Here is a 20,312-nt window from a genome sequence, read left to right on the forward strand (position 1 = left end):
GAGACTGGCCCAGGAGGATGGGAGAGGTAAGCTGGAGCAGGCTAGGGCTGACCATGCCAGGCCTGTTACATGTATCCTCAGGGTAGGTTTCGGTAGGGAGTGAAGTTATCTCTTCTGGTCTTCTGAGAAGATCCTTGCAGATACTGTGTTGGTAGAAGGGCAAGAAAGGAAATGGGGGAGGTCATGAAGAGACCAGAGCCACAACCCAGAGGGAAGCAGCAGTCGGGGGGTGGCGGGGAAATGGAAGCCACACTCTCCATGCTTGAGGCCCAGGGTAGGGCTCGCTCCAAGAAGCCGTGTGGAGTCCACCCCAGGTAGTAGTGCTGCACAGGAGGTGAAGTGGAGGAAGTGAGGATGGGTTCACAGGAGGAGGGGTAGCTCAAAGGTGAGCTTCCCGCTTGGCTGTACAGACTGGCATGCACCCTGGAATTGAGGGTTCTTGAGGTGCACCATTCCTTTTCTCAGTTCTCAGTTGTTACTCGGACCCTTTCTGAGCCCAGGAAGAGTTGGAAGGCAGCAGACAGCAGAGGAAGAAAGCCTGAACTCTGAGGCTTCAGGGATAGAAAGGAAGGTTCTGGAAGGAGCTGTGCTGCATCAAGAGTTCAGCTATGACATTAGCCCCAACTGGCCAGGTTTTTAGCCTATTCTGCGGGCTTTTAGGGTGAGGGTCCTATTTGGGGGGAGTGAGCAGTTGACAAGTACCTACAGGAAGCTGCTCCTAAGTATACCTTTGGCACAGATTGCCGCCTGCCTGGGAGAGCCTGCTGGTCCAGCCAGGGCTATCGGGCCCCTGAGGGTGGATAGTGTGAGGAGTGTCCTTGTCCCTCCAGCCCAGTTCCCCCATTCTCCTAGAGCAGCTCCTTGGCAGCAGGGCTGACAAGACTCCACCCCCACCAGCTGCCGCGTTATTTCTGACTCATCCAGGAGTTACAAGTATGTAACTCAAGCCCCTCCACGCCTGCTTCCTCTCCTCCTCCTCCTGGAGGGAGGAAGCTCTGGGCTTCTCTTCTGGGGCCTTGCTGCAGGTCAGGTTCCTGAGATACCTGGACACAGCTGCTGGCCTTCACAACTGCCTGCAGGAACCACCTTTCAACAGGTGGGGTGGGTGTGTGAGGGTGGTGACAGCCGACCCCACTGGGTGCCTGTGTCCCACATGCCTGAGCCAGCCTCTTAGGAGCTGACCTCTTGAACTCAGCAGGAGCTTTTGCACAGGGAGCCGTCTCTGTGTTTGGGGACTGGGCACTGGGGCAACCTCCCACTCCATGCTGGAGTGGAGGTTTATCTCATGGTTTCTCAAGCCACAGGCCCCAACCAGCCACTTTCATTGACGTAACTTTGCACCTTGTACAAATTGCTTGCTTTAAAAGCCTGGGACACTTTGGCTTCTTGTACCATGTCCCCTGCAACTTGTTGTAGGCACCTTGCTGCAGGTTGTGTGGGAGCTAGAAGGTAAAAGTGTCAGCTCTCTCCCTGGCCATGGAAGTGGCCAGGACCCCTGCAACACCCTCCTGGAATAAACTGCTCCCGGGCTGCCTGGAGCCAGTGGGTGAGGGAGAAGCTGGGAAGCTCTCCACCTCCTCTGTGCTCTAAGAAAGCAGACCCTAGGGGAAGGGGCTACTGGGGAAAGTGTGGGTCACCCACAGGTGACTATATCAGCATGTCTCACCCTGACCCCTGACCCTTCAATGTCTACCTGACCCCACAGGAGTCCCAAGAGCTGGGCCAGGGGGATGAACCGTGAAGGAGCACCCGGGAAGAGTCCGGAGGAGATGTACATTCAGCAGAAGGTTCGAGTGCTGCTCATGCTGAGGAAGATGGGATCAAACGTGAGTGCCTGCGGGGGCGAGCACCAGGCTTCCCAGGGAGGGAACTGGCTGCCTTGAAGCAGGGGACTGATCCCCCTCCTGGGTCACTGTGGTCTGAGGAGGAGGCAGCTGGGCCTGTAATTCAGCTCTGTGGCTAGTATAGGCCTCCCAGGCACAGAGCCCAGCATGTCCAGTTCTGAGAGTGCCACTGGGGCAGCCTCCCACTCTGTGCTATGCTTGAGCCGGGTGGACAAGGGCCTCAAGGCCCTGACCTTCTATTTTTCTTCCCTGCTGATTCCTGTGAGGCTTCTGTCCCAGGGGCATGCAAACGGCAGCTGGGCACTGAGGGGACAGCAGACCTGCAGGTGCAGGGAAGTTTTTGGGAAGAAGGAGGGATTCAGAATTGCCCATTGGCCATCCATCAACTCTCTAGGCAGGGCCTACGCCTTCCCACTGGCCTATGTCAGACCAGATGCTACAGTCAGATTCAACCCAAATACCCAAGCCTGTGGGCCTCAGGGACTAAGTATTCAGGGTGGGAGGGGTTGGGCTGCTTTGGACTAGAGAGGTCAGATCTCAGTACTGGAGGCCCAGGGAGCCAAGGAGGAGCCTCCACTGGGATCAGGCGGCCCGGGAGGGGCCTTTCAGGGAGCAGGTGCTTGCTGCCCTCACTGCTGTGCTCTCACCCTGCAGCTGACAGCCAGCGAGGAGGAGTTCCTGCGCACCTACGCGGGAGTGGTCAGCAGCCAGCTCAGCCAGCTGCCACAGCACTCTATCGACCAGGGTGAGTCAGGGGCCGGGGGCCAGCCAAGTCCTTCCCAGGGCATTGAGCAGTGGTTCTTTAGAAAGATGGACTTGGGACAAACGGGGCCACAGCCCCTTCTCTTCCACAGATGGATCCTCCTACCTGGTCCCATCTTCTTCCCCCAGTAGGAGCTGAGCACCCAATAAGGCAAACGGTGGGGTTCCTTTTTAGGCCTGGAGGATGCAAGGAATGGAAGTGTATGGGAGCCCTTGTAACTGCAGGGGGTCTGCTTGCATTTCCTTAACCGTGGGCATAGGCCATGCTGTGACTGGTGTGATCCTGGCTCTAGCCAGAAGGGATGCCCAGACAATTCTCATGATCATGAATAACAGTGTTTATGGTGTTGCTGCTATTTGTTTTACTTCCAGTTAACAGGCAAGGAAACTAGGCTTAGCAGCAATGTCATTGCTGTTGGTCATATAGCCAGTGCAAACTGGGGTGCAACTCACAGCCCAACTAGAGCAGCCATTTACTATCTGTCCTCGCTCCTGTAACCAGTGAGGCTGCTGGGCAGCTCTGCATCCCATGGCCACTTATCAAGTACTGCCTCTCTTGGAAGGCTTGTCCTAACACTGTAGTCCAGTATTCTTTTTTTTTTTTGGGGGGGGGGGCAGTACTTTGCCAGTGCCTCACACATGTGAGCAAGTGCTGTACCACTGAGCCACATCCTCGGTGTTCTGTACTGTACCCCAGTATTCTGACCAGCATCTCCAATTAGTCCTTTCCTGGTATTCTGTTCATGCTTCATGGGATTATTGGTCATGAAGTCTTCCAGCCTGTGGCATGTCCAGACGTGAGCAGGCTCCCAGGAGCAGAGTGCTGACGCTGTTGGCTGTGTGGTGAGGCTGCTGGGGATACAGCTGATCTGGCACCCAGGGCTGCCGCCCTGGTTCTCCTGAATGTCTTGGGCTCTGCCCTGGCATGGGAGCACGTTCTAAAGCACTGACACTGGGTGTGACCCAGAATGTGGACTCAACTCAGCAGAAACCTTCTGGGCACTCCAATGGTTCCAGTAGTTCCCTAGACACCACTTACCATGTATAACCTGCCTGGGCGTGCCCGTCCCAGAGAGCTGTGCCCTAACCACTGCCACAGCCCAGCCTGTGTGCCAGGTGCTCCGCCCTCCCAGGGTCTCGTGGGAAAGACCTCCTTCCTCCAGGGCTGGTTTAGGTTTCCAGTGTGGGAGTCTCTGCTGGCCTCTGAGCCAGCTCTACCTGAAAACCTCAGGCTTTGTAGTCCCTGTGGACTCACCTTCCTCCCCACTTGATCCTGGGTCACTGAGTCAACCAGAGCTTGAGTGAGAGTGGTGGAGTGGTAAGGGCATCTTTAGTGGAAACCTTTTTTTCCTTTTGTGGTGCTGGGGATGGAACCCAGAACCTTGGGCACACTAGGGAAGTGCTTTACGACTGAGCCACACCCCAGCCCTACAGGAGCTCTTAATAGAAAATCAAGGTAAGTTGTGGGACTATAATGACAGAACCACAGAGTCCCCACCACTTAAGCTCCCTGGGCTGTTATTTTGTGTGTGGTGCTGGAGATCAAGTGAGGGCCTCGCATGCTTGCTAATACAGCTGTACTACGGAGTTGCCCAGGCTGGCCTGGAACTTGCTGTCCTCCTCACTCAGCCTCCCAAGTAAATGGGATTACAAGCATGCACCACAGCACCAGGCTTAGTTTTATAAAACTAATTTTTGCCATTGTTCATACGTTCTTTTTGCAATAAGAGGTAGTCAAAAAAAATTTTTTTTTTGGCACTGGGGTTTTTTGTTTTGTTTTTTTATTTGTTTTGTTTTGTTTGGTACCAGGGATTGAATCCAGGGATGTTTTACCACTGAGCCATATCACCAGCCCTTTTTATTTTTTTATTTTGAGACAGGGTCTCATGAAGTTGCTTAGTGTCTCTGAGTCACCCAAGCTGACCTTAACCTTGTGACCCTCATGTTTCAACTTTCCTAGTTGTTGGAATTACAAACATATACCACCACAGGCAGCTCAGTCTTTTTATTTTTTTATTTTGAGACTGTCTCACTAAGTTGCTGAGGGTCTTGCTAAGTTGAAGAGACTGGCCTCAAACTTGCAATCCTCCTGCCTCAGCCTCCTTAGTTGCTGGTGCCACTATACCTCGCTCAGTCCTTTTTTATTTTTGAGACAGAATCTAGTTAAGTTGCTGAGACTGGCCTTAAATTTATAATCCTCTTACCTCAGACTCTTGGGTTGTTGGGTTTACAGGCATGTGCTGACATTCACAGAATTTTTTTTTTCTTCTGATGCTGGGGATCAAGCCCAGGACCTTATATGTGCTAGCTGTGGACTTTTACCACTAAACCATAGCCCCTGGCCTTAAAAATATATTTAAAAAAATTTTTTTTTTTTAAATTTTTGTGCTAGGGATTGAATCCAGGGGGTACTTAACCACTGAGCTACATCATCAATCCTTTTTATTTTTTATTTTGAGACAAGTTGCTGAGGGCCTCGCTGAGTTGCTGAGTCTGACCTTGAATTTGTAATCCTCCTGCCTTAGCTTCTTGAGTCACTGGGATTATAGGCATGTGCCATGTGCTCATCATTTTTTTCCCTGGTGTTGGGGGTCAAACTCAGGACTTCATGCATGCTAGACAAATGCTTTACCACTAAATCATACCTCCAGGCCTTAAAAATATTTTTTAAATATTTTTTTTTAAATATATTTTTAAGGGGGGCTGGGATTGTAGCTCAGTGGTAGAGCACTTGCCTATAATGTGTGAGGCCCTGGGTTCAATCTTCAGCACCACATAAAATAAATAAACAAAGCATTGTGTTCATCTACAACTAAAAAAAAATTTTTTAAATATATATATATTTTTAGGGGTCTGGGGTTGTGGCTCAGTGGTAGAGTGCTCGCCTAGCACGCACGATGCCCTGGGTTTGATCCTCAGAACCACATAAATATAAAATAAAGATATTGTGTCCACCTAAAACTTGAGAATAAATATTTAAAAAACATTTTTTAAATATTTTAATATCTTTTAAAACATATTTTCAATAGGGTTGAGGTTGTGGCTCAGAGGTAGAATGCTTGCCTAGCATGTGTGAGGCACTGGGTTTGATCCTCAGCACCATAAAAATAAAATAAAGATATTACGTCCACCTATAACTAAAAAATAAATATTTACCAAAAATATTTTTAATAGAATTCTTTATCTCATATAACTGAACCAAGAGTTGAGAGTAAAAGGAGTTCTGCTGAGTTGTGAAAGAAGGTTGTGTTGACCTCACCTCGCTGTTGCCTGGGCCCCCAAACTGCTGAGCAGCCAGGATTTACTAGACTGTTGGGTGGTCAGCTATGCCAGCACTGGAATCTGGGCCCTGCTGGGTGTGTGGCATCCAAATACACTTCCCTTTCTGGAGCAAGGGGCTCTAGGAGCCAAAACTTGAGCCAAGGAACGCTCAGAAAGAATCACTGAGAAGAGGGTGGATGACATGATTCTCTGCTGCTGGGGTACCCTGAAGCCTGCCCCTTCCCTTCTGGGAAGGAAGGTCCCCTCTGACCTGGCTGTGGAGGCCTGAAGCACATGCTGCTGCAGGAGTCCCAGAGAATTACATGGCTGAATTAAAGGGAGGGGTAGCTGTGCCAGAAGAAGTTTCACAAACCTGTTATTTTGTATGTGTGCCTAAAGACACCACAAATACACAACAACAGAGTCTCAGTCTCATCTCTCATACTGTGCAGGTCTAAGCCAGAAGTCTGCATTTGTGCCCATACTACGGGGCCAAATTGATCTCTGCTAAAATTCTAACCTGCCACTTTCTCCATTGGCAGAGCCGATCTCAACTGATAGCAGAGTATCCTGCTTTCAGAGGCTCAGGCCCTGCCCTGTGGCCAAAGCCTGAATTGGTGCCCCCAGGACACTGGGTAGGACTAGGGACACAATGGGCAGAGCCCCAAAGGCTTGGAGCCTTGAGATGAGAAGGCTGGCTTGAGCTCCTCCTGCCCACTAGGTGGTGCTGTCTCTCAGCAGATGGCAAGCTGCTCCACCCTAGACTTAGATGAGATCCCGGGCTCCCTGAGCCTCTCCTAGGTTTCCTCTCGGCGCCCACAGGACAGCACTCAGCATTGTCTCTGTGGGTCCAGACACAACCTTTAGGCCACACTTACCTACCTTCCAGGGCTGGAGGGATCTAGTACCTGAGCATCTCATCACAGTCCAGCCACGTTTGCTGAAGATGGACGGCTGCTAGAGACCCTGGGACATAGGCCTATACCTTAAGGCCTGACCAAGTGGTTCTAGTAGAGGGCCCAGTGGCCTCTCAGTACTAAATGGTCAATCTCCAGGTCCTAAGCTCCTCTGGCCTCTGCCTCTCCCTTTCCTCCATGACCCCTTTTTTCCTTTCTCTGCCCATTGCTCTCTTCTCCCTCTGTGCTGTCCTCCAGCTTCTGCCCTCTGTCCTATTTTCTCTGCCTCACACAGTTTCCCTAGGTGATCACATATGTCCCTGTGCCTTCAACAGACAGCTCAGGTCAGTACCTTCCAAACATATTCCCTCAATCCAGACACCTTTCCTGACCTAGACCTTCCTGTGTGGCTGTCAACCATACGGCTTGGCACAGTCTCCCCACACTCAGCAGATCTAACTCTTACCCTCTCCCCACCAAGAATCTGTTCTTCCACCTGTTTTCCTAACAGACACCCAGAGACCAGGGCTCAGCCTGGACTCTTTCCCAGCAACCCCATAGGTACCAAGTCCTTTGGACTCTCCTACCTTATTATTCCCAAATCTGCTTTGTCCTCTCCCTCTTTTTTTGGTGGTGGTAAGGGAGTACCAGGGATTGAACTCCGGGCACTCGACTATTGAGCCACATCCCCAGCCCCATGTTGTATTTTATTGAGAGAGAGTTCTCACTGAGCTGCTTAGTGCCTCACTTTTGCTGAAGCTGGCTCGTGATCCTCCTGCCTCAGCCTCCCAAGCCTCTGGGATTATAGGGGTGCGCAACTGTGCCCAGCTCATTCTCTCCCTCTTATTTGGACCCTTGTTCTGGTCTTCATTCTCCTCTCAGTTGCTGCAAAGAGCTCCTCACTGGTATCTTGGCTTGTCTTTCCCCCTGTGCTACCCTCTACATGGCCAGAGTGACTTTTAGAGGTTCAAAGGGACATCAGTAGGTTTCTCTCCCACTTAAAATCTTTCAGTGGCTCCCTGCTGCCTTAAGGGACTCCGGTCCTCTTAGCATAATGAGCAAGACCCCAGTTCACCCTGAGCCCACCCCCTCACTCAAAACATAAATGGCCATAGTGAATGGCTTTGACTCTTGACTCAGGCCTGTGTGTTCACCCCTTTCTGCCTCCATGTTTGCCCTGGCATCCAGAAGCCCAGTTCTAAACACTTACCTCCACAGCCTGGATCAGGCCTGTCACATACACCTTGGCTCCTCTACTCCCATGCTGTCTCCTGGTCCCTCTGTTGATTGGACACTGAGCTCCTTGAGCTTGGGCCTAGGCCTGGGTGGGCCCCTTAGAACCTTGTTTCTGTTTTTTTTTTTGTACCAGAGATCAAACCCAGAGGCTCTTAATTACTGAGCCACATCTCAGCCTCTTTATTTATTTTTTTTTTTAATTTTTTTTTTTTAGATTTTTTTTTTTTTAATTTTAATGTTTATTTTTTAGTTTTCGGCGGACACAACATCTTTGTTTGTATGTGGTGCTGAGGATCGAACCCGGGCCGCACGCATGCCAGGCGAGCGCGCTACCACTTGAGCCACATCCCCAGCCCAGCCTCTTTATTTTTTATTTTGAGACAGGGTCTTGCTAAGTTGCTTAGGGCCTCACTAACTTGCTAAGGCTGGTTTTGAACTTGCAAACCTCCTGCCTCAGCCTCCCGAGGTGCTGGGATTACAGGTGTGCACCACTGCACCTGGCAGGCCCTTGGTTCTTGAACACAGCAGGATGGGAACCAGAGGTCTACCAGAAAGGCAGAAAATTCTGTGAGTGCCGTCTCCTGTCTCTGAAGTTGGTCGAGCAGACCTGACAGCCAAGAGGACTCATGTTTTGAATCAAAGGAAATCAATACCTCTCCAAGAAGGTCGCCTTGCTGCGAAGGGCAGCTGTGGGCAGCGGGGAAGGGCTGCAGGTTTGCAAAGCAGACAGGTAGTGCTGAGCTTTCCTTTCTCATCACAGGGCCGCCCCCACTGGAATGCATATTGATCCTTTCTCCTGGTTATCATATATGCGTGGTCATTGCAGAAAACTGGAGAGAGGTAGAAACAGCAGAAAAGTTGAAAGAATTGAATCCTATGCTCAGCTATAACCACTATTCATCATTCCTTCAGTTTGCTGGCAGAGTTTTAAAAATATGCACGTCATAAAGTTGGGATGTATAGTTTATATTTAAATACTCTTTTTTAATATTTATTTTTTAGTTGTAGTTGGACACAATACCTTTATTTATTTATTTTTATGTGGTGCTGAGGATTAAACCTAGGGCCTCACTGTGCTAGGTGTGCACTCTACTGCTGAGCCACAACCCAGCCTTCGATGCTCTTTTTTTTTTTTTTTTTTTTTGATACAGGAAATTGAATGCAGGATCACTTAACCACTAAGCCTTTTTTAAAGTTTTGAGACAGGTTCTCACTAAGTTGCTCGGGGCCTCGCTAAATTGCTAAGGCTGGCCTAAAACTGCTCTTCCTACCTGAGCCTCCTACATCACGGGATTACAGGCATGCACCATCACACCTGGCTAAATACTCATTTCAGCATCCATGTATTACTTATGGTAACTTTACTGTGCTCCTAAACAACTTCCAAGAAAATGTTTTAGGGGTTGCATAATATACAGCCAAATGGCTATGCCAGTACCTTCCTGTTGGATCTTTGGTTCCATTCTGCCATTAATCAAAACAATGGAAAACATTCATTAAACTTGTCTGATGTGGCAGGTTCCTTGCCATACAGCATAGGAGATGTATCCCAAATACTTCTCACTATAGCCTGTTCTGTAGGTGCTGCCAGGGCCCCATTTGCAAGATGAGAAAACCGGCTGAAAGGTTACATAGCTCAAGGCCACAAAGGCAGCCTAGTGTGGGGTCTGGGCATACCCAGCATTCACCAATACTGTGGGTAATCCTCCTGTCATGTTTTAAGGTAGATCAGGAGTAGCATAGTCCTTTCTCTGCCTGGGGGCCTCCCAGGGAAATAACCTGATGTGCCTCTGCCCCTTTCCTTGCCCTTGGGAGCTGTGCTGGCACATGGCTCCCTCGGCTTCTGTGGCATCTCCATGGTCATACTTTCGCCAGGAGACGTCCAGGTAATTCCTGCTGGCTTTTTCCCTGCAGAGGCTGGGGCTGCTGGTTCAAGTTATGCTGCCAGAGAGCCTAAAATAGGTCCTTCGGTCTCAGGGTTACACTGGGAACCTTGTTAAAATAACTGTGATCACAGCAAACAGTCAGGGACCAGCGCTCCAAGGAAGTGGCTCCCCCTCGTTTGGCTCTGTTCCTACCCGTTGAACCCTTGCAGCGCCCTTCGGGTGGGGGTGGTGCCAAGATCTTTACTACTTTCCAGCCAGTGTGGAAAGTTCTCTGGAGTCCACCCCACTCTCTTCCAGCCTCTGTTCTTTCTAGTCCTTCATGAAGCCTTTCCCGAGTCCAGGGTCATCGGCTGCCTCCCCTCTGGCTCCTAGAGCCGGACCCTCACTTTCCTTTTGTGGAGCTGTGATCACACTGTGTCAGGAGTCCCGTGGGGCTGGGGTCTGTGCTGTGTTCATGGTCACATTCAGCTCTTGTCCGGCTTTTGGCCCAGAGCAGGTGTTAGTTGGATTCTGAGGTTGAGCAGCCCCGCCTCCTTGAGGAGGCCTAGTTGCTCTGGTGGCTCCTCCCTGGGCAACCAGCTGGGCTTCTCTGCACCACACAGCCCTCTGCTGGGGTTTCTGGTCTCCTTTCTGCCCATTCATGGCTTCAAGGCTTCTCCCAGAGGCCCCAGGCAACAGGGAACTTGGCACTGAAATTAGAGTCAGGTCCAGAGAGAATTCCTGGCTCTGGGATGGGAAACTCATCTTCTTTTAACTTTAATCAAGACTTACATGAGAATTACCTATAACCCAATAACAGCGGAGCCAGAAGTCATGTGTACATTGAATCAAACCGAAATCAACCGGGACTTGGGGTATGACCTGTGTCATTGAAAAACAGAAAACCAATCTCAAGAAAAGGCAAGGAATGTGGGAGGCACAGGCCCAGCTGCTTCATCACATTCTGGTTCTGGCTCACAGAGGGCTGCTCTGACCTTTGTCACCCAGCGTGAAGGTTCTGTTGTTGAGAACTGAGAAGGAGCCCAGTGGGCCTGCGCCCCCCCCCCAGGACTCTCGCATCCCTCTCGCAGAGGGGCCTCTTAGGGGGCCCTGAGGGGCTGCCCAGCCCAGCAGTTGAACAGTTCTTCTCACCTTAGTCCCTGGTTACTGCGAGCTCTGTGTAGTCTCAGGACAGCCCTGTCCTCTTGCTGCTGGTCCACCAGGACATGCAGACATGTGAACATGTGGAAGAGCTTCAGGTGAGATACAGTGTGACTGGTTCTGACGGAGGGGAAGCAACCCAGGGAAGGTGCTGTCTGCACTGCTCCTGAAGGACGCAGGGAGAGGCACCTGCAGACAACCTAGGGGGAGGGAAGGGACTGCCGGCCAGCAGAGCCCCTGCAGCCGGCCCAGACATGTGCAAGCGTTAGGGTGTTTCCACATCCCCTAAGAGTCTGGTGTGTGGTTGCTGGGGGGACCGAGAGTGGGTGGAAAAGCAGATGCCTCTGCTTGGGCTTATTCCAAAGCCTCATGGAGTCACCACCCACCTCAAGAGGAAGAATGGCCCATTGGTTCATGGTCCAGAGTGGGCATTGGGGCAAGTTCCCAGGGCAGCAGTTAGGTTACAGGGATGTCCAGGTGATATGGACACATTCCAGAGATGGTGGGACATTTAGGGCTAAGCAGCTGACATGATAGGAAGCAGGGGAGTGGGTCTAAGTTCTGAATGGGAGGTGCCCATGGGCATCCAGGAGGGAGTGGGCCATGGCTCAGGTGGAAGCACATAGGATTGTGGGTATGGGAGAGGAGTCAAACGAGGGTGTCCCAGGGAAAGTAGGCTGCGCATGGGGAGGGTGCTACACCAGGGTCCGTGTGAGGAGGGGCAGAGTAGAGCTCTGAGGGAAGGAGAGGGTCAGCAGGTCACTTGCCAGTGGAGCCCTTTTCCCAGAGGTCCTTTGGCAGAGCCTGGGAAGAAGCAGTGAGAACTGATGTCTCTGAGAAGATACTTGCCTAGTGAAGGCACAACCTAGAGACCCACAAAGCTCAGAAATAAACCCTGAAGCCTCAGAGACCTTAGAACTGTTGGCTGAGAATGGCAGCAGCTCAGGGTGGAGTGGAGGTCAAGGACAGCCTGAAGCTTCAAGTTTTCAGTGTGGTTCATAGACCACTGCACCTGAGTCACCAACCGTATTTGTGAAGAATTCAGAATCCCAGTCGCTCCCCCTATCCCAGCCCATCTGAATCAGAGTGCCTGCCAGGGAGCCTGGGAGTCTGCATTTTAAGTGAGCCAGGTGTGGTGGCTCAGGAGGCTGAGGCAGGAGGACTACTCGAGTTCAGGGAATTGGAAGCCAGTCTGGGCAACATGATGATACCTCATCTCAACACAAAGCAAACCCCCAAGGTGACTTTGATGCCTAGAATCTAAAACTTGAGGACCCAGCAAGACTGTAGGTTATGACCTGGTTGTCCCTGACTCCTGGAGGGATGGGCAACCCTTCCTCCCATGTTCTGTCCCTTTGGGCATAGTTAGTTTGTGTGGTCTAGGAGAGCTTATGTTTTGAGGAAACAAAAATTCAGATGAAGAGAATGAGGACCTCACTTGGGAGTACCAGCCACAAAGGGTGTGAGTGTGAGTATCGGTGGGATGGGAGGTTGAGAACAAGGGAGGGGCTTGGGAGTCACATCTGGAATTAGAACAGTAGCAGGCAGAGCAGAGCCCCAACATGACCTCCCAGATGTTGTTCGTAATGCTGTAGGCTAGATGCTATTCCGTGGCCAGATGGATGGGTGGGGTAGATGCCCTTCATCACGTTTTGCAGATGAGTGAACTGAGACTGGATGTTCAGGGGCTTCCATGGGATGCTCAGATAGGCAGGGCAAGGCCCAAGCCAGGTCCCAGCTGGTGCCTCCCGTTGGACCCTGGGTGCTGCCTCCTGAGCCTTGTTGTCCAGCCCAGGAGGCCCAAGGCTTCTGCTGGAGCCAGCAGGGCATCTCTACCTGCATGTGGCAGCACTGCCCTCTACAGCCCCGTCTCCTGCGGCTTCATGTGCTCGTGATGGTGGTGGTTGTCCTGGAGCCAGCAGGCGCCACTGAGCCTAGCGCTGCTCTGGCTGCTGAGACCTTGGTGAATCAGTGGCCACTGTTGCCATAGCAACTGAAGTGTCATGCTGCTTCTGGGTAAAAGCTGTCCCTTGGGAACTTGGGACACCAGAGTTGAGATGTATAGAACACTTGGCTCATAGCCCTGGGCTCCCCAAAACAGTACATGGCACCCTATGGGTGTCAGCTCACCTGGGAGGAGGCAAGTCCAGGGTGGCACCCCAGTCTTATCCCTCCCAGAAGCTCCTTCCTTTGGAGGACCTGTTTTTCTAGGCAGTATTTCCCCAGAGCTGGTAGCTGAGCAGTTGCCGTGTTGGCTAGCAGGTAGCAGATGTTGGTTGGCATTCAAGCAAGATAATGAGCTCACGCAGGAGGAGGTGCTGCAACCCAAACTCACGTGGTCAGAGAAGGGCCTGAAGCACCCAGGGTGGCAATTGCCCTGGCCAACTGGCAGCCTGTGGAGGTTTCTTCACAATAGTGTGGTCTGCTTTGTGTGCCCAGGATGGGCCCTGGACTTGGCAGGTGCGTTCCTGGATAATTTGGAAACACTTAGCTGAGGTTAGCTCCCTTGGCTAATGGTGGCTTGCAAAGGGGCTTCCTCCATCAGCCACAGAAATGTGGAGTGTCTGGGGTTTCAGGGTTTATTTCTGAGCTTTTTGGGTCTCTAAGTTGTACCCTAACTAGGCAGGTGCAAGGCCCATTGCAGGAATATCGACACTGGAATTGACCTGAGAAACTTCAGCTACCAAGGGGTGATACGATTCCAGAGTTCTTTGGGAGGGCAAGCAGAGGCACCCTGTCCCCAGAGTCCTTTTGGTTCTCAAGCAGTTGGTCTTGGAGGAGCCCCTGGCTCTGAATCTGGTAATATGGGCATCACCAGGCTAATGATATTCCTGTGAGTCCCCCCTTTTCTCCAGTGACATCTGTGTGGGGCCTTGCCCTGCCTGGTCTGTGGGGTCTTGGCATTTGCAGCCCTTGGGAGCCAAGCAAGGCCTTGTACCTCATCAGTGTTTGAAGTAGTGTTTGCTTTCAGGGTTGTTCTTTTCCTCTCTGGCCAACCTTGTGCACCTGACTCAAAGCTGGGCTTTGCAGGATCCCCAAGACTGGGGAATGGGACAGCAAATCAGCTTGTCCTTCCTGTACCAAGGTGCTGTGATGAATGAAGGCAGAAAGCACATAGTCAGAAGATCCCTGCCCTCATGGGGGACAGAGCCTCCTGGGGAGGACAGCTGCAGGGAGTCTGCCATAGACAGGTCTGGGGGATGCTTTGGAGGTGGGGGCAGGACTGAAGATAAGGCCATGTTTCCACATGGCCTGGGCCACTCTGTTTCGCAGTGTGCAGGTTCGGGGCGAATGTGCACTGAGCTCACCGGAAGGTCCTGGGAAAGCATGGGGGCTGCACTGGTTTGCCTGGGCCAGGCTGTGGGACCCCTTGGCTGCACACGTGCCCCAGCACCATTGTCTGGCTTCATGCTCCTCCTTCCTGCTATTCCATCCCCTCTCACTGACCCAACTCTAACCCTCCCTGGCCCATAGGGACACATTCTCAGTTCAGGAAGCACATCAAGCTGCCTGACACGTTCACGAAAAGACCCTGGAAACACTTCAGCATGGAGCCTTAAATAGCCAGAGGGATTCTCAGCAGACTTTGGGTCCTTTCTCCTGACCACAGGCTCCTGCTGCGAGCTGTTCTGGCCAGGCGTGAGTGCCAGCCCCTACGCTGCTGTGTGAATTCATCCTGGCTCACAAACAGACCAATGACCCCACTGTCTGCCCCCCACCCCACTCACCCCCGGAGCAGGGCCCCTTCCCTTTTCTAAGCTTCTGCATATTTGTCATTTTTCTCTGCCCAGTCATTTGACTAGTTCCATTACCAGGGCAAAGCTGGCATTGGGCGTGGGATGGGAGGGCCCCCTGGATGCCTGGCCCTGCCCTGTCCTCCTTCATAGATCCAGCCCCCCATCCCCCCCCAGCCAGTAACTCAGGCACTCAGGTGAGAGCCATGGCGGGGGGTGCTTCTCCCAGGTTGTCTCTCCAGGTTCCATTTTGAATTTTCTTCTTCTTTTTTTCTTTCTTTCTTTTTTGGTACTGGGGATTGAACCCAGGGTGCTCTCCCACTGAGCTACCTTCCCAGCCCTTTTTATTTTGAGACAGAGTCTTGCTAGGTTTTTTTAGGGCCTCCCTAAGTTGCTGAGACTGACATTGAACTTGGGATGTTCCCGCCTCAGCCACCTGAGTTGCTGAGGCAGGCTTTCTGAGCTTCGTGTTGCTTATCTGTAAAACAAGGATACAAGTCAGACCAACTTGGATGAACTGGGAAAAGAGCATTCAGTGAGGCAAACAGCAAGTGCAAAGGTCCTGAGGTGCAGGAGACTTTTGCCTGCAGTGTGGCCAGCAGGCCTGCACAACTGGAGCAGAGTGAGTGGTAGAGGGGCAGAAGGAGGCAAAGAGGCATCTGGAGGGCTTAGTGTGTTGAGTCTTGTGGACCAGCATGGTATTTGGCATTCACTTGGAATATGGTGAGACATTTTGGAGTAAGATGTCTTTGAAAGGCTTTGAGCAAAGGAGTAACAGAAACTGACTTCAAATATAGAAAACATACCTCTGGCTGCTGTGTGGAGAATAGATCATCGGTGCCAGGTGGGAAATCAAGGACAACAGGGACCTGGCTCCAGTGAGAGGGGCTGTGGTAGTGCCCCAGATGTATTTACATGGCTCTGTAGGTGGAGCATGTGGAGGGGCCGTCAGGAGAGCCTGGGCTCTTGGCCTAAGCAGCCAAGGTGGAGGTGCCCTGGTCTGTGGAGGCAGCAGTGGGCCTATGACTTTGGATCTGTGGCAAGACAGTGCATTGTGGTGATGTGTGGCAGGGGAAGCTGCTCACCTCAGGACCATGGGGACAAGAGGAGAGAGAGGAAGGGGCCAGCTTCCCAATGTCCCTTTCGAGGGCATGCCCACACTGACCTAACTCTTTCTACCAAGTCCCACCTCCTGAAGGTTCCCTACCTCCCAATAGTACCATCAGCTAGGGACCACATCTTCTACACAGGAACCTTTGGGGCACTGAAGATCCAAACCATAACAATCATAAAGATTCATTCCTTTGCCCTTGACCATGGTACCAGGGATTGGACGCAGGGTACATCCCCATACTTATTTTTATCTTGAGACAGGGTCTCGTCTCACTAAGTTGCTGAGGCTGGCCTGGTTTTTTTTTTTTTTTTTTTTTTGGGGGGGGTGGAAGGTACCAGGGATTGAGCTCAGGTCAGTTGACCACTCAGCCACATACCCAGCCCTATTTTGTATTTTATTTAGAGACAGGGTCTCACTGAGTTGCTTAGTGCCTCACTTTTGCTGAAGCTGGCTTTATGTCAGCCTCCGGATCTGCCGATCTGCGGGATTACAGGCATGGGCCACCACCCCTAACCTGGCCTTGAACTTTTGATCCTCCTGCTTCAGCCTCCCAAATTTATGGGATTATAGGAATGGCTACCATGCCTTACTACAATTGATTTTGTATTGATCTTGTACCCTGAAACTTGTTTATTAGTTCTAACATTTTTTTTAAAGTAGATTCCTTCAGATTTTCTATACATTGAGATGTTTTTGCTTCTTCCTTTGTGTTCTGGATGCCTTTTCTTCTTCTTGCCTATTGCCCAGGAATGGACCTTCAAAACAGTATTGAGGGGCTGGGGGGCTGTGACTCAGAGGTACTGCACTTACCTGGCATGTGTGAGGTACAGGGTTCCATTCTCAGCATATAAATAAATAAAATAAAGGTCCATCAACAATTAAAAAAAAAAACACATATTGAGTAGAAGTGTTAAGACCAAGTTAGAGTTGGGCAGGTGGGGTGGGGGGTGCAGCCTGTAGTCCCAGCGACTTGGGAGGCTAACAGGGTGATGGCAAGTTCAAAACCAAACTCAGCAACTTAGTGAGATTCAGTCTCAAAATAAAAAAAGGACTGGGATGTATCTCAGTGCCAAAGAGCCCCAGGTGTTCAATTCCCAGCACCAAAAAAAAAAAAAAAAAATTGTAAAAGATACAAATACTGGGAAGACTATCCCAGAAATATACCCTAGAGCTTTTTAGGAGAATGAAGACAAGAAGTGGGGCTGGGGTTGTGGCTCAGTGGTAAAGTGCTTGCCTAGCACATGTGAGGCACTGGGTTTGATCCTTAGCACCACATAAAAATAAATAAATAAGGGCTGGGGTTGTGGCTCAGTGGTAGAGTGCTCACCTAGCCTGTACAAGGCACTGGGTTCAATCCTCAGCATCACATGAATGTAAAATAAAGATATTGTGTCCACCTAAAACTGAAGAATAAATATTAAAAACAATAATAATAAATAAAAATAAAGTGTTGTGTCGATCTACAACTAACTAAATATATACATATATATATTTAGAATACATATATGTATATAGTATCATAAATATATATTAAAATGTTGAATATATATATATATATATATATATATATATATATATATGTATTTTTTTTTTTTTTAAGGAATAAAAACAAGAAGTAAAGCTTTCAGATCCTGGCCTGATAGCACATCCTGTTATCCTAACAACTTGGAAAGCTGAGGCAGGAAGATTGCAAGTTCATGGCTACCCTTAGCAACTTAGCAAAACCCTGTCTCAAAATAAAAAAAGGCTGGGGATGTGGCTCAGGAGTAGAGTGCCCTAGGTCCAATCCCCAGTGACAAAATAAAAAATAAAATAAGCTGTTGGCCCAAAGGCACAGTTGGCCAGCGGTGCTTCAAGGACAGTGGAAAGTGCCCAAGGGGACTGCCATATACTGGCCTTCTAAGGGGGAGAGACTCAGGAGACCAACCTCTGAGGTCCCTCCTGATTCAGAAACTCAAAGGGCTTGAGTCTCAATAACTTTTTTGTAATTGTCCCAAATTCCATCGAGAAGAGGAGAGGGAGAATCAGCATCTTCTGCTAGAGGCCTTCAAGTTCATGACAAGAGCCCATAATGAGGATAGGTCAGAAAAGGCTCTGGAAGAGCCTGCCCTCCTCAGCCCCAAAGGAAGGCAGGTGCTTGTGCAGAGGCGTGGAAAACAGCAAGTGCTTTGGGACGGCTCGGCTGGGCAGCAAAGGCCCCTTCTGTAGGCGGCCCAGCAGCACCAGTGGGAGGCTCCATAATGAGGCTTGGATTCCCAGCCAGGGAGGGACTCAGCTGGCAGCGTGGGAGGGTGGGATTCTGGAACGCTTTTGTTTCAGGTGTCTCCTTAAATAGTTACCAGGTCCCCATGTGACCTTGAGAAGGCTACTTCTTTCCCACTCTTGGGGGACAGGCAGGTTCCCTGGCAGGCTGGGGCTGCAAAGCCCTGGCCCCTGGGTGGCCATTCCCTTTGCTGACAGTTCCCTCCTGGGGCGCCAGTGCTATTTTGTGCCTCAGCACACTGCAGAGACCCACGGTCCCGCGAGAAAGCCTGTGAGAAAGCCTGGTAGGCAGGAGGAAGGAAACGAGTGGGCTGCCGCCTCTCATTGCCACCAGGGCGTCTTGACACCTCCCTTGTCACAGTTTCGTGGCAACCCCTCCTGCTTAGGGAGGAGGGGGGCAGCACTCCGAGAAGTCAGCCTCTGTTAGGTAACCAGCGTGGTGGCCACGCAGGTATGATGTAATTGTGGAGTCCGCGTAGCTAGGACGATTCTGCCTGCGGTGGTGCTGCAAGTCCCAGGCCTGGTGAGAACGGAATGTTCCCTAGAAGAGGGGCAGGACTGTAGGGCTTCTCGAGCAAAGGAGCCCGATCCAAACAGGCCCTTGATGACTTGAGCTTCTTTCTAGAAGCTTATTTTTATTTTCAGGAATAGAGGTTGTGCTGGCTAAGGACACAACCCCAGGAAGGTGAGAGGGTGGGTGGCAGTGTATTTCCCTTAGCACCACCTTGGCTCCTGGTGAGAATGAAGGCACATCTTTGTGATGTCATTGCATTAAGCCCTCCTTCTGCAGCACTGCCCCAATGCTGGCTGCCTCCTCCCCTCCTGTGGCAGGGATGTCAGGAGGGGACCCCCTCCATGGGGTGGACCAGGATGGCCAACACTGTGCCAACTCTGGTCCCTGTGCCAGAGGCCTTGCTGTGTACCTCCCATACCAGCTCACCCTTGGGTGGCCTTTTGGGTCCCTGACTTTCTGATCCGCCCCCTCTGGGGAGAATTTCTTTGGTAACACAGGCGAAAAGTATGTCAGAAAGGCCCCGGGCAGCCCGACTGTCAGTGTTCGGGCACAACACAGAACCACCCTTTATAAAAGGGGGAGAGAGCAGGGGGACCCTGGGACAGGGAGGAACCTACGAGTCACCTCACTTTTTGACGGGTGGGGGAGCAGGGTAGCATTCCAAGCTCTTTGCCCCCTCCCTGCCTTTCTGGCCGCCTGTCAGAGCCTGTCTTATAACAAGACAAAGGAATGATTTCATGAGTATCTGGACCCGAATCTCAAATTCAGGATTAAGAAAAATAACAAGGCTTGTGGGCATTATATATCTTGTTCAGCCAGAAAAAACAACAGGCTGAGAAGGGCTGGCCAAGCTCCTTTGAGCAGGTGTCGGGTTTGGGCAAAGGATAAGCTCTTGCAAAGAAGGGAGGCTGTTCAAGTCATAATGGGCAAGATCCTCCAACGCGATCAGGACCTGAGTCTAGAGAATAAAGGGGGGGAACTCCCAAGTGGCTCCCCAACTTTGGTTACTTTGGAGCAAGGGTGTGAGACCTGGGTCCTGGTCATGGCTCACCTCTTAGCGGTGGAACCTTGAGTGAGCCTCTGAGCTCACTCCTGCATCCCTGCAGCAGGGTTGCTGGCTCCGTCTGCTGGCCAGGCTGCAGGGCAGACCAGAGGTAAGCACTTTGTATTCAGCAGGTGCCACAGTACTGGAGGCAGGGGGACTGGGGCGGGTGGTTCCCGCAGCCTTCCTGCCTCGTCCTGCTTGCAGCCAACACTAGAAGCCTATCAGCAGTTCTTGTCCCCTGGTCTGTAGGTGCCGAGGATGTGGTGATGGCGTTTTCCAGGTCGGAGACGGAGGACCGGAGGCAATAGCTGTAAACTCCTTGGAACACCCTGGAAGCTGTCAAGGGCCAAGAGATCTGTGTGGCTCCTGGGCTGGCTGAGTGGCAGCAGACCACCATCCCTCCCTCCCCCTACTCCTACCCCTCAGCCCCCCAACAGCCATTGCCACAGCCGATCAGCAGGGCTGGCATCAAGGGAGACACCAGTGGTGCGTTTTCATTTGGCTTAAAGGGATGGACTCATGATTGGCTTCAGGAAGAAACCTTTTTATTTTTAAACCTTGACCAATGGAAACCTTTTATTTTTATTTCTGACTCTTATTTTTTAAAAAATTTGCGCC

At 51.2% G+C, this 20,312-nt stretch overlaps 2 protein-coding genes across 2 annotated transcripts in view; both read left to right on the forward strand.

The window, feature by feature from the left end:
• The window catches only part of Lzic (leucine zipper and CTNNBIP1 domain containing), a 64,092-nt gene extending 62,335 nt beyond the window's left edge, over positions 1-1,757 (forward strand). Inside the window, exon 9 of the mRNA XM_058572677.1 lies at positions 1,706-1,757. The gene's annotated coding sequence lies outside the window, so the exon portion shown is untranslated. The remainder of the gene's footprint in view (positions 1-1,705) is intronic.
• On the forward strand, positions 1,712-20,279 carry Ctnnbip1 (catenin beta interacting protein 1). The gene is made up of 3 exons (XM_046424898.2): positions 1,712-1,826; positions 2,499-2,589; positions 19,944-20,279. Exons 1-3 carry the CDS (start codon positions 1,731-1,733, stop codon positions 20,000-20,002), a joined length of 246 nt encoding a protein of 81 aa, XP_046280854.1. The 5' UTR covers positions 1,712-1,730; the 3' UTR covers positions 20,003-20,279.
• The last annotated feature ends 33 nt before the right edge of the window (positions 20,280-20,312 follow it).

This window comes from Marmota monax, unplaced genomic scaffold, assembly GCF_021218885.2.
Source record: "Marmota monax isolate L192 unplaced genomic scaffold, Marmota_monax_Labrador192_F-V1.1 WCK01_AAM20220418_F8-fsc00080, whole genome shotgun sequence".
NCBI classification, from domain to species: Eukaryota; Metazoa; Chordata; class Mammalia; order Rodentia; family Sciuridae; genus Marmota; species Marmota monax.

What these genes read in the sequence shown, in the direction of transcription:
- Ctnnbip1 (XM_046424898.2), top strand. Translation starts at nt 1,731, where the DNA reads ATGAACCGTGAAGGAGCACCCGGGAAGAGTCCGGAGGAGATGTACATT. An exon ending in TGAGGAAGATGGGATCAAAC is followed by an intron (nt 1,827 to 2,498) that starts GTGAGTGCCTGC and finishes CTCACCCTGCAG; the next exon opens with CTGACAGCCAGCGAGGAGGA. An exon ending in ACAGCACTCTATCGACCAGG is followed by an intron (nt 2,590 to 19,943) that starts GTGAGTCAGGGG and finishes CCTGGTCTGTAG; the next exon opens with GTGCCGAGGATGTGGTGATG.